Source organism: Dromiciops gliroides, chromosome 3, assembly GCF_019393635.1.
Source record: "Dromiciops gliroides isolate mDroGli1 chromosome 3, mDroGli1.pri, whole genome shotgun sequence".
NCBI lineage: Eukaryota > Metazoa > Chordata > Mammalia > Microbiotheria > Microbiotheriidae > Dromiciops > Dromiciops gliroides.
Window position 1 is genome coordinate 643,622,242 of NC_057863.1, and position 13,316 is coordinate 643,635,557.

Here is a 13,316-nt window from a genome sequence, read left to right on the forward strand (position 1 = left end):
CTCTGCTACCTTGTGCCTCCCAGAGCCCGTGAACCCACAGCATCCATACTGGGTCCCCCTAGGGTGGAGTGAAGGCCCATCCCATTGCTGGTTACGAGGCAGCCCATCTGGAAGGCAGACCCAAACAGAAGCAGGCCAAGCCCAAAGAGAATACAGCAGGTACAAGGATAAGAAACTGAGCCCAGGAAAGACGCAAACAGGTAGAGGTGGGAAGGGCAGGGGGACGAATCATTGGGTCCCCAAGACGGAAGGAGAAAATCGTCTGCTGTCTTACTCAGCTCTTGGAAGCAAGATGCTCGCTAAGCACAGGGAAGAAGAAAGTCTGTTACTATGGCCAGAAGATGAGCGCAGCCTCCCTCAGGCAAAGACAGGAGAGGAGATGCAGAAGAGTCACCCATCAAAGGAAGTGTGGTGAGCACATGCATGTGCTTGTGTGCATGTGTGTGCACATGTGGACAGCTTGCCTTCCATCCCCCAGGTGAACGCTGGAGATACCTGAGGGTCAGCTGGGCTGGGGCTCCTGGCCCGAAGCCAGGACTACAGCAGGTGGGAGGAACTGATGGCAGTGGGCCTGAAGGTCTAGACTGAGTGATAACCTCAGTCTGCTCATCTGTAAAATGGAGACGATGCTCGCACCCGCGTCCCGGGGCTGCTGTGAGGCTGTACAGAAGCCAGCTGTGGTTATCACTGCTGCTGTGGTTTTGTTGTTGTTCAGAGAGTTAGGGGGATGGGGAATGGCTTTATGGGATTAGTCTCAGTCTGGAGAGGACGCGTCCCAGGCCAAGCAGGCGCAGACTGCCCCAGCCTCCAGAGAATGGATTAGCTCAGGGCTCTCCAGAGGCGTCAGGCCAGCCACATGCACAGGATGGGCCAGTAGATGAGGCCGAGCTTCCACAGAGGGGTCACAGGAAGGAGGCAGCCCAGAGCAGCCAGGACAAGAAAGAGCAGACGGGTGCAGAGCACAGTGGATTCACACATCTTTGTCAGCATCAGAGCAGGGAGACAGTCACTGACCCTGCACACAGTAGGGACTCGGCAAAGGAGGATGAACTGGACTGGATGTACATTGTCTCCTGCTGTCCCTCGGGCCTCCCCCTCCCTCCCATCCTCTGCTCCAGCCAAGCTCACCTTCTCCCCACCCCTCTGCGGGACACTCCACCCTCCACAGAGGCAGCTCCCACAGTAAGGAAGCTTCAGCCTCCACCAGCCTCCACCAGCCTCCACCAGCTTGTTCGCAGCATCTCCCCTTGAATGCAGGGATGGTTAGCACTTAGTAAATGCTTGCTGACTGACTGACTGATTTTATGTCTGACCCTGCCTGGAAACAGTCCCACCTGTCCCCAGTGAAGGATTGCAATCATTTCTGCCAGAGGCTGCAGCTCCTTCATGGGGAGGATGAGGGTGGGGAAGCTACTGCTGACAATCACAGGCTGCCTCTCTTCTCATGCCAAGCCAAGGACGTCAGGGGCAGACATGAGACCCAGGATGGACACTGGGGGACGTGGGAGGTGAGTCCCAGATGGACTGCCCCAGGTGTGCCGGCCCAAAGCACAGCCCCCCAGGCCAAATCTAGAGGACCCCAGAATAGCCAATTTGCCCATTTTAAGGAGGGAGAAACTGAGGCCTGGTGAAAAGTGACTCCTCCAGGGTCTCAGAGGCAGCATCTAAACCCAGGCCCTCTCAGCACCACAACAGCACCAACAAACCCGCATTTAGGAATCCCTTTAAAGTCCACACAGTGCCCTGTGTGCCTCCAACGGAGCCCCACAATCCTGCTGTGGGGGAGGGGCTGTGCTATCCCCATTTCACAGATGAGAACACTGAGGTTCAGAGTAGGACACACAGAGTCAGAAGAGGGACTGGGGGGGGCAGGGTTCAAGACCATCGGGTCCCAGTGATGCTGAGTCCAGTTCTCTGATCTCTTATCCAGCTGTGAGCTAATGAGGCACGACCCGGGAGCCTTCCTCCCCTTCAACCACCCAGCACTAGTTGTCCAGAGAAGGGAAGAGGGGTGCAAAGGGCACTCCCGGGGTACAGGCACGCACATGTGTGCACACTCGCACACACGTGCATGTACACACACACACAGAGTCCCCCCTCTATCAGGCATATAAGCACACCGTTCTCAGCACGGCTCAGAGAACTCCTAGGGGACCCTTGCCTCTCCCACAGCTACCTCCCTGTGTAGGTAAGGAACAAAGAGATGGGGTACCCCTTACTAGGCTTCAAAGTCAGGGGTGTCCTGGTGACCTCAAAGGCCTTTCCTCAACCAGGCAGTGCTGCCTCACAGTTTAAAAGGAAGTGTGGGTAAGACCCAAGTGCACTTGGGAGACAGGAGCCCTAGGCAGAGGTGTCCCCCCCCCCATTTCTTCAGCTGTAAATGAGAACAATAAGCACCCGACCCCACCGTGGTTGGAGCTGCCCAGGCCTGGCATTACCCGCCATAGCCGAGGATCTGCTGGGGCCCAATTTCCCCCACATGGCCAGGCCTGGCGGCTCCCTGTGGTCCACAGGACTCTCTCCAAAGTGCTCCATCAAACAGCAGAGAAAGGGTGTGATGCTCGCAAAGGCTTGAGGGACAGCAGGCTGAGGAACAGCCTCTTCCCCACGGGCTTCCCCCAGGGGGGCTGCCTGGGCCTGGGGCTGCCTCACTCAGCTGGCCTCAGGTGCAGGGAGCAGGCTTTCTGTTCTGTGGGGCTCTGTGGCCCCCTTCCTCTGGGGGAAACCCCTTCTGAAGTCAGAAGGCTCTGCCTCTGGAGACTCCAGGCCATGACATCCTGCCTGCCGGGGCTGGGGAGAGAAGGGGAGATGGCAAGCACCCCCAACAAGCCTCCCTAACCACCCACGCCTTCATCCATGTGCGCTGTAGGCACACAGCCCAGGGAAGTGCCAGGGCCACGGGTGGGCGACTCGCTGGAAGAGGAGATGCCGGCCTGAGGCGCCTCGGGACAGCCAGGCTATGCCAGACCTTCTGCCCCAGGACCGTCAGCCCACCCTGAGAAGCAGCAGCATGCTCTCATCTCAGCAGCTGAGCCGCCTTCTGTCCCGCCGGGAAGGACAAGGCCAGCAGGATGCTCCAGAGGAGCCGAGCTTCTCCTCTAACTACAGTTAAAACCAAACCCAGACCTGACAAGCACATGCACGTGCACAAACACAACACACACACAAAACACGTGCACACATACACACACACACACACCACATGCGTACACATACACACATACATGCACACACACACACGACCTATGGTGCCAGGTGGCTGGCCATGGGGCACTGCCACCCCAACACTGCCCCCCAGCAGGGCTGTAAAGTGCTTTCCGCCCATCACCCTGTGAGAGACCACAAAGATTACTCCCAGCATTTTACAGATGGGGAAACTGATTGACAGACTGATCAAGACACAGCTAATAATGGGACTCAAGCTTGGTCTGCCTATGAGACAGGGAGTGCCAGAGGAAAGCCCCATGTGCTCTGGGAGGGCCTATGTGGCAGGGAAAGAACAGACCCTGGAGGTGGAGCACCTGGGCGTGGCCCCTGCCCATGTCAGCTCAGCAATCTCTGGGAGATCCTGGAGTCTCACTTCCCTTATCTGCCCACAAGGGGGTTGGATTAAGAAAGATTCCTCATGTGCAGGGGGTCAAAGGGGCCTGGCCTGGGGTCCATGAACATGTTTGGTTGGGGTTGGGTTTTTTTTGTTCATTCATTTGTTTTTCTTTTTTGTAGGGCAATGAGGGTTAAGTGACTTGCCCAGGGTCACACAGCTAGTAAGCGTCAAGTGTCTGAGGCTGGATTTGAACTCAGGTCCTCCTGAATCCAGGGCCAGTGCTCTGTCTACTGTGCTATCTAGCTGCCCCCCCCCCCCGCCCCGCCCCAAAATTGTTTGGAAAACATTTCCTTAGCTGTATTTCACTACGCCTGGTTTCCTTTGGAAGCCCATGATTTTGTTACACATTTAAACACATGACTCTGAGAGGGGCCCCCACAGCAGCAGAAAGGTTGAGGTGCCTCGCTTCCAACTTTACATCTGTGACCCCAAATGCCCCCCCACCCAAGCCCAGGAGGGACGAGAAGGTCCCTGCGATCACCATCTGCATTAACCTGAGATCAGGTATAGACCCGGGGACAGGTGAAGGATGACATGATGACACACACTCCAATGGGTGGGCAGCAGGGGTCCCCCTCCACCTGACCATGCAGGTCCATGTTCTGGGCCCCTTCCAACCAGCCTTGTTTCTCTGGAAGGGGCCAGGAGATGCCCAAGGAGCCAGAATGCCAGGGGTGGGCGAGGCCTGAGGAGGGGAGGGCAGTGGTAGGGGGCAGGGTCTGGTTCACCAGAGGGGTGAGGGAGCGCCTGAGACCAGCCCTGCTGAGCTCATCGCTGGGTCTGCGGCCGGCCCATCAACAGCCCATCTCAATACTCTCACTTGCCAAAACTTGACGCCCAAAGGGGAGGAGTGGGGGAGGCTCTAAGCAGCACTCCCCCCTCCCAGGGAACCAGAACTCTTTTGGGCCCCGAACCACTCGGGGACAAGCACAGACAGTTCCCAGCAGCCGCAAGGAGGCAAAGCCCAAGACATCAGAGGTGGGGCCCTTCTTTAGGAATCCAGTGAGAGGGACCAGCTCCCTAAGTGTCTGCCGTGGACACAACCGTCCTTACTTAGCCAAAGGACAGGCACGGGGCTCCAGAGGGGACCCCTGAGCCCCCTCCCCGGAGGCCTGCCCACCTGCCTCTTCCCTCCCTCCCTTCTGATAGTGGCTCTCAGTAAGAAAGAAGGGCAAACAGGGCTGGCTTGTGGGTCCAGTCCTCTACCAGCCCCTGCAGGGCACACGGTGACTTGGTGCTGGGGGGCAGGGGGAGAGGAGCAGAAGAAGGAGGGAGAGGGGGAGGGGTGGACAGGGAGGGAGAGGAGGGGTAGGCAGCCACGTGCAGCATCTCACCTGGCTTCTGCCTTTCCATGGTGCTCTCCTGGCTGGTCAGGCCACCTGAGGAGGAGTCGCCGCTGGACAGCCCTTCGCGGCTGTAGTGGGGTTCAAGCGGCAACAGAGGATGCTGGGAAGCTGCATATCTGTGGAGGGAATGGAAAGCAACTAGCTGTAAGTTTAAGACACATTACTCAGGGAAAATCCAACCCGCCCCAGCCCCAGCCCCGCTCCACATTCATTAGCAGGTTTTAAATACACAGGGTTCAGACTTGGGGAGGGGGAGGAGAGCAGCGGGCGAGATTGGATGAGTAAGACGTGAGATGTACAATGAGCTCCTTGGCAGGAAGGCGCGGCTGAGCCCTGAAAGGAGCCTGGAGAAGGCAGCAGGACGTTGAAAGTGACCGACCGCCACAGGCTGGCAGGGGAACAGGCTGGAGGGCGGCCACCTATGCCTCAGCCTCTCTCCATGGACACGCGCACACACCACACACACACTCCTGGGGCCAAGGGCTAGGGGATGGGGCTAGTCAGAAAGGTAAAAGCCCTCAGGGCAGGGGGCAGCTAGGTGGCACAGTGGATAAAGCACCGACCTTGGATTCAGGAGGACCTGAGTTCAAATCCAGCCTCAGACACTTGACACTTATTAGCTGTGTGACCCTGACCAAGTCACTTAACCCTCCTTGCCCCATAAAAAAAGCCCTCAGGGCATTGGGGGGCTCCTCGTGGGGATTCTGATGCTGGATGGTCGGAAGGTTGCTGAGATCCTGCTGAGTCCTCACTGTGCAGAGACCGGCCTGGGCCGAAAGCCTCCGAGAGAACCTGCCTAGCTCTGGGCATGCTCCGGGAATGAACAAATGAAGGCAGCACTAAGTGCTTGTGCCAAGCTCCACACCAAGCTCTAAAAGGTACGCAAAGGGCCCCTGCCCTGAAGGAGCTGCCACTCTACACAGAGGCAACACTGAAGAAGGTTTCAGCAGCGGGGCAAGTGGGAAGGTCCCACGGTCCTTAAGAGCATCAGCAAAGCAGACGGTGATTTGTTGTTGTCCTTGAGTTGTATCAGTCATGTTCAACTCCCCTTGAACCCATCTGGGGTTTTCTTGATAAACATTGTATAATAATTCCTTTTTCCTACTCCCCTCCCCTTTTTTTTCTGCAGGGCAATGAGAGTTAAGTGACTTGCCCAGGGTCACACAGATAGTAAGTGTCAAGTGTCTAAGGCTGGATTTGAACTCAGGTCCTCCTGAATCCAGGGCTGGTGCTTTATCTATTGTGCCACCTAGCTGCCCCCTCCATCTGGGGTTTTCTTGGCAGGGATGCTAGAGTGGTTTGCCATTTCCTTCTCCAGCTCACTTTAGAGATAAAGAAACCGAGGCCAAAAGGGCAAAGTGACTTGCCTGGGGTCACAATGCTAGTGTCTGAGGCCAGATCTGAACACGGGTCCTCCTGAAGGCAGGTGTGGCAGTCTATCCACCATGCCACCTAGCTGCCCTAATTTTTTTGTTTTGTGGGGCAATTGGGATTAAGTGACTTGCCCAGGGTCACAAAGCTAGTAAGTGTTAAGTGTCTGAGGCCGGATTTGAACTCAGGTCCTCCTGACTCCAGGGCTGGTGCTCTATCCACTGTGCCACCTAGCTGCCCCTAGCTGCCCTAATTTTAATGTCACTTCTACTGATAAAGTCTGTTTTTGAAGTTGAACCACTTGACAGCCCAAGGAGGCAGATGGGTAGAGCTTTCTTTTCTGGGACTTCATGACTGGGTCCTATCTCCCCAAGGGCTGCGGGGTCTGGGCTGGTAGTGGGGAGCACGGGCATCCCAAGGTCTTGGGCTTGCCTGCCCCCCAGTGGAGCACGGGGTGGCAGCAGGTTCCTCTGCCCCTCCCCAGGCAGGACAGACTACATGTTTCACTGTGCGAAGGGCTTCTTAGCCTGGGCTCCCTGACCTGTTTTCTTTAAAAATTACTTTTTGTTTTGTTTTGTTTTGTTTTTGGGGGGTTTTTTGGTGAGGCAATTGGGGTTAAGTGACTTGCCTAGGGTCACACAGCTAGTAAGTGTTAAGTGTGTGAGGCCGGATTTGAACTCAGGTCCTCCTGAATCCAGGGCCGGTGCTCTATCCACTGCGCCACCTAGCTGTCCCTAAAAATTACTTTTATAAAGTGTATCAGAACAGAGCTGGTTTCCTTTACAATCCTATGTGGCTTATTTTATGCACTTAAAAACAGGACTTTGAGAAGGGCTTTACCAGGTTGCCAAAGGCATCTGCCAACAAAGGTCAAGAACCCCTGAGAAAGGGAAAGGGCCTTGAAAGTCTGGCAGCCGGGGGCCTACCTGGAGTCAGGAAGACCCAAGTCCAAATCTGCCCTCAGACACTTACTAACTGTGTGTCCCAGGAAAGCTGAGGAGGCTTGCCTTGATTTCCTGCACTGTAAAATGGGAATAATCGCAGGGTCCTATCTGCAGAGCACTTGGCTCCATGCTGGGCACACGGCAGGCGGGTCCCCGTCCTTTCCCCTTCCCGTGGCACAGTAACTCAATGTGCTGGCCAGGACCCCTCCGATCACTGCACCACTTCTGTCTCTGTCTTCGCCCCAGCAGAAGAGAACCGCCCTGAGGGCAGGTGTATTTCCATCGTCCCCAGCACTGAGCACAGCGCTTAGCACAGCTCGGCTGCTTAGGAAAGGCTCATTGACGACTTGGATGTACCCGTGGTACCTGGCACCAGGCCGGGTACAGAGCAGGAGCTAAGCAGATGTCTTTGAACTGAAGCGTCAGAGAAGAGCGGGAAGGAGCCGGCGATGAAGAAGGTGGTGGATGCTCGTGGACCTAGAGCGTCTTCGGGCCTGGGTTCAAGTCCTGGCTCCATCTCCAACTCTTGCTGGCAGCTGCCCACTGGTGCACCCCTGGATCTGGGTGGGCCTTGGCTTCCTCTGTTATTTCATGGGTGGGAAGACTCTTCCATGATTTCCCCTTGACTGTTGGGGGGCTGCCCTCCGTGAGCCTAAGGAACCCGAGCCACCATTAAAGGTGAGCTTTCAGGACAAGAGTGTCCCTCTCTGGGGGAACCATCCCAGACGCCCGTGCAGGTCGTGGGTCACGGCACATCCCACTCACTCTTTCTTCCTATCAGCGCCAAAAGGGCTTTTGTGGACAATAACAGCTGGCATTTATAATAGTGCCCACTAAGTGCCAGGCACTGTGCTAAACGCTATATAATTATTATCTCACTGGATCCTCACAACTCTGCCGGGGAGAGGCTGCTAGGATCTTTGTCTTACAGGTGAGGAAACTGAGGCAGGCAGAGGTTAAGTGACTTGCCCAAGGTCATACTGCTAGTAAGTGTATTTACATCCCAGGTCTTCTTGACTCCAGGCCCTTATCACCCACTGCGCCACCTCTCTGCCCAACAACAATGTAAATGGGAAGAGCCAACACACACACACACACACACACACACACACACACACACACACACACGCATACTCAGAAAGCCCCTCCCCATCACAGCCACCCAGCCCCTGGGGATCCCACTGCCCACTTGCGCAGGCTCCACCATCACCAGGCCTGGACGGAGGAGGAGGAGGCTGAGGAAGAGGTGGCGCTGTCATCACCCAGAGCCCACCCTCCGGGAGTCAGGGAATTGACTGCTTTGGTGACAGACCCATGGCCCAGGCTGAAGACTGGCTTGAAGCAAACAGGCTGGATTCCCTGCTATTGGTCTGTCCCCAGCTCAGTGACCAGGGCAGGCCCTCTAGGCTCACCAGCATTCCCACATCTAAGGCAGACTCTCTCTTAAATCCACGTGTGGTCCCTCCTGATAGTCAGTATGGATGAGCTGCGGCCTGAGCTGAGGCTGACCGAGGACCCCCTGCCCCCCACACCTGCCATTGCCCCCCTACCTCTCCGGGGATGGCTTGTAGCGTGTGTAGGAAGAGGCTCCTCCGGAGCCTGGAGTGGAGAAGCTCCCCGAAGGTTGTCGATAAGGCTGAACTCTGTCCACCCCTGCTGGGGAGGCTGCATAGGGAGTTTCTGGAAAGCTGACAGGCCTAGAACGGAACAGGGCAGCTGAGAAGAAGACAGTGTAGGCCTGAGGCAGGAGACTGGGCATCCCAGGGAAGCCGTGGCACAGGGCACAACTCACTTAGCCTCCCTGGACCTGTTTCCTCATCTGTAAAGTGGGGAAAATAGTGCCTGTCCTGCCCACCTCCCAAGACTGCTACAAGGGCTCAGAGACAAAAACTGTGCTCGTGTGAGTGTGTAAGTGTGTGTGTGTATATGTGTGTGTGTGTAAGTATGTGTGTATATGTGTGTGTATGTATGTGTGAGAGAGTGTGTGTATATATGTGTGTGAGTGTGTAAGTGTGTGTGTGTGTGTGTGTGTGTGTGTGTGTGTATGAGTATGAGTATAGTGTGGGGAGGGAGGGGAGGGTGACGGGGGCCGAGGGCAACACCACGCAAGCATCCAAGATCAAGAAGGCGAGATCCTGGCACCAGGCAGTGTCTCCTCTTAATGTTGGGATGAGCCAGACAAGCGGAGGAAGGCTGGGTTGGGACAATCTGCAGCCACAAGGCATTTTCTGACAAGTCCCAAGGCAAGACAGAGATTCTAAGAACAAGAGACAGCTCTAAAAACTAGGCCTAACCCACAATGGGAGGAGCTGTTTGTGAGGTGGTGAGCTCCCCATCACTGAAGTGGTCAGGCAGAGGCTGAATGGTTGATCATCATTCAGGGAGGCTGCTGATAGGATTCTGCTGAGGGTGGGAAGTTGGGAGAGAAGGGCTCGGAGGGACCTTCGAATGCCCAAAGTGTCAGAAACGGAGGGATGGCAAATAAGGGGAGAACGAGGTCTCTCAGGAAGGAGCAGAGGGGCTCCACTTGCTCTAGGCAGTGTGAGTGCTGAGCTCGCTGGTCACTGCCGTCCAAACACACTGCAGGAAGCAGTCAGAGAGACCCCAGCGGCTCACGGCTAGCGGAACAACAGGAAGCTGCTCCAGAGGCTGTAGGGGCCCTTTGGCACCCAGATCTACCTACCCAGGGTGAGCAAGCACAGGCTCTGGCCTCTGAAAGTTCTGTCTGGGCCCGAGAGCCAACTTACCGTTTGCTGTGCAGCGGCTGGGTTTCCCGGTAAGGGACCCCCTGGGTGGGCTTTGGTGGCCGGCTGAGTGACTGGGCATGGCCCGTGGTCCCGGGTACGGCCCACTTGGAAGCCTGCAGAGAATTGTGGGAAGCAGGCCCGCTCCACTGCCAGGCAGAGCTGCTCCGGTAGGGGGGCCGGGCAGCCGTGCTCTCTGGCTCTGCCTTAGGTTCCGAGGTATTCATGTCACAGGTCTCTGGCCATCCCCTGGAAAGAGAAACCAGAGTTGTTTCCGGCTTGGGGAGCCCTCTAGGTAGGTCACAGGGCCTGGCCACAGCCAGTCGCTCACTTCCTTGGAAAATTCTGCTTAGCTTCCCCAAAGGCAGCTTTAAAAGGCGGGGCAGCACCTGACCCCCTCCCCTGCAGCCTGAGGCTCAGGCATCCCAGCCCCGGCTGCGGCAGGGACTCCGCTGCATCCCCCGCCACACCCCATGGGGGACACGGGGCCCCTGATTCCAGAGTTATGACCTGCCTTGCTCTCAAAAAAGAGGCCACACCGGCACAGGTGACCTACTTTGCAGGTGGTTAACAACACAGGCAGAAGAACCTAAAAATAGACCAAGGGAGGGCCCAAGCTTCACCAGAGCCTTCAGTGCCCGGCAGAGCAGGAGAACAAGACAGTGTAACTGAGGCACCACCAGCCTTCTTGGCGCTGTGCCCTGGGACGTCGGCAGGTCACCATAATAGCCTGCGCAGGCTGAGGGGGAAGGGAAGAGGCATTTATATAGCAGGGATGATAATAATGGGCTAAGCCCTTCACCACGATTGTCTCACTTGATCTTCATGAGGGAGGTGCTGTTATGATCCCCACAGCCAAGGAGTTAAATAAAGTTAAGTGGGGCAGCTAGGTGGTGCAGTGGATAGAGCACCAGCCCTGGAGTCAGGAGGACCTAAGGTCAAATCCGGCCTCAGACACTTAACACCTACTAGCTGTGCGACCCTGGGCAAGTCACTTAACCCCAATTGCCTCACTTAAAAACAAAAAACAAAAAACACAAAGTTGTGTCTGAGGCTGGATTTGAACTCAGGCCCAGTGCCCCATCTAGCTCTACCTAGCCCACTCACTCCAAGGTCCAGCTCCCGTCAGTCCCAGGAGTGGCTGACAGCAGGAGAGATTCCACTGCTCAGACAACCACTGTTGGAGTCCATTCTGGTTCACTCCACCCTTCGGGGCCTGGGGACCCTGGGCTGAGGGCCAGCCAGGTCCCAGATTTCTCTTCTGATCTCTAATGGTTCACCTTCTGTTCCAGGGGAAGGTATGTTAAGGAGGCATCCCAAGAAGGGAAAGGTGACAAAAATCCCCCTGGGCCCTTCCCAGGCCCTCCTCCTCTCCCCCAGGCTGACTGCTCTGTAAGCCCACCCCTAAGCCCCCTACCCTCCTTTGAGGAACATTTTACCCTCTGCGATCAGGCTTCACCTGGTCCTCTTGGGGGCTTCTTGGCTTCCTCTGACCAGGCTCTCCCTGTCTCCTCCCCGAGAATGGGGAAGCCTGTGGCTTAGGCACCCCACTCTCCCCCCAGTCACGTGGCTGTGAGCCTTCCCAAAGCTACTACAGAGACAGCCTCAGGCCTGGTGGGCTGAGTTCTGAAATCCGAGGGTGACTTTCCCAACATGAGATCAATCCATCGTAAGCAGTCTGCCAGGGCCTGGGGCTCCTCTGACAAGTCACATCAGGGGGCCCACCCTGCCGGCCTGGCTGGGGCATTGCCACCAGCTGAATAAGCGAATAGGAAAGTGTTTGAAGAATCCCTCCTGCTGTCTCTCACCCACACACCTCTGCAGTGGGAGGGCCCCGGAGAGCATGACCTGCAGCTGGGGGCCAAACAGTGCCGACAGGGGAGATGGCACAAAGCAATGGGCCTGAGTTCAAATTCAGCCTGAGACACTCACCAGCCATGTGACCATGGGCAAGTAACTTAACTGCCCTCAGCCTCGGTTTACCTATCTGCAAAAGGAGGCCAATATAAGAGCCTCTACCTCACAGAGACATTATGAGGATAAAATGAGAGGACGTACGTGAAGCACTTTGCTTACCCTAACATGGGTAAAATGGGTGGTTATCCCGATGCTAGTCATAACGATTGCCAGCTATTATTCCTGCTAAGGACGGGCTAAGTGGTACAGTGGAGAGAGCACCGGGCTTGGAGTCGGGAAGATCTGAGTTCAAATGTGACGTGTTAGCTGTGTCACCCTGGACAAGTCACATAACCCCTATTTGCCTCAGTTCCTTGTCTGTGAAATGGGGACACACTGGAGGAGAAATGCCAAGCCACTCCAGCATCTTTGCCAAGAAAACCCCCACTTAGGGGTCCCCGAGAGCCGGACGTGACTGGACCACAGTGACTGTGGCCACTGTTCCCGATACCCTAATCTATGTTGTCTGAAGTTGGAGGCACTGGATTCCCATCCTGGCTTGGACATGCACTTCTTGGGAGGCCGTGGGCACGTCATTTCTCCACCTAGGGCCTCAGTTTCTTCATCTGGAAAGTGGGAGGGCTGGGAAGGATGGTCTTTGAGATCTCTTTGTCTTTAGCCCCTGCTTTCTCCCTCCCCCAGCTTATCGGGCATTGGAGCCGGGGCACAAAAGTCAAAGGGAAGCATCAGAGCAACCAGGCGTTCTGTGTTATCTGCTCAGCAAATGAGGGCCGCTGCGTGCAGCCCCAGGGCCCCGCAGCCCGGGGAGACTCCAACCCCCAGAGGCCGAGTGAAACCCCAAACGCCCCGCTGCCGGCACTGCTGAGACGTCCTCAATGTGAACACAATGCAGCTTCTCTCCAGACAAAAGCAGGGGATGGAACCAGAAACCTGCTGGGCCAGTCCTGGGGTCCAGCCTGGGGCCCTGCTTCCTCTCAGCCTGCCTGCCAAGGCGACAAGGAGAGCCCGCCTCTCTGGTGCTCTGGGGCTCCCACACCTGGGGCTCCCTTGGTGCCTTTGTGACTCTCATAGAAGCCATTAGGCTGAGCAGGTGAGCCCCAGTGCAGGTGGCCTATCCAAGTCCAGCTGTGCGTGCAGGTGTGTGCACTTGTGTGTGCAGGCATGTGTGTGCGTGTGCCCGAAGCATTACAAGGGCCACAAACATCTTGGAGCCGAACAGCGTCCTAATTTACCTCTGCCAATCAGGAGGTGTGGCCAGAGGGCCAGAATACACCCAGCAGCCAGACCCGGGGTCTGGGGGGCAGCCTGTCCCTGGCAGTGAACAACTATGAGCCCAGTCTGGCGCAGACAGGCCCCGAAGGCACACTCCCTGCAGCCGGCCTCCCTGGGG

At 56.4% G+C, this 13,316-nt stretch overlaps 1 protein-coding gene across 5 annotated transcripts in view; it reads right to left on the reverse strand.

Moving 5' to 3' along the window:
* Positions 1-13,316, reverse strand: part of SIPA1L3 (signal induced proliferation associated 1 like 3) — a 145,704-nt gene that overhangs the window by 31,436 nt on the left and 100,952 nt on the right. For all 5 annotated transcript variants that reach the window (XM_043995159.1, XM_043995158.1, XM_043995160.1 and 2 more), the window contains 3 exons: positions 10,013-10,258; positions 8,816-8,962; positions 4,939-5,066 (listed from right to left, as the gene is read on the reverse strand). In XM_043995159.1, the coding sequence (XP_043851094.1) occupies positions 4,939-5,066; positions 8,816-8,962; positions 10,013-10,258 (521 nt within the window). The remainder of the gene's footprint in view (positions 1-4,938; positions 5,067-8,815; positions 8,963-10,012; positions 10,259-13,316) is intronic.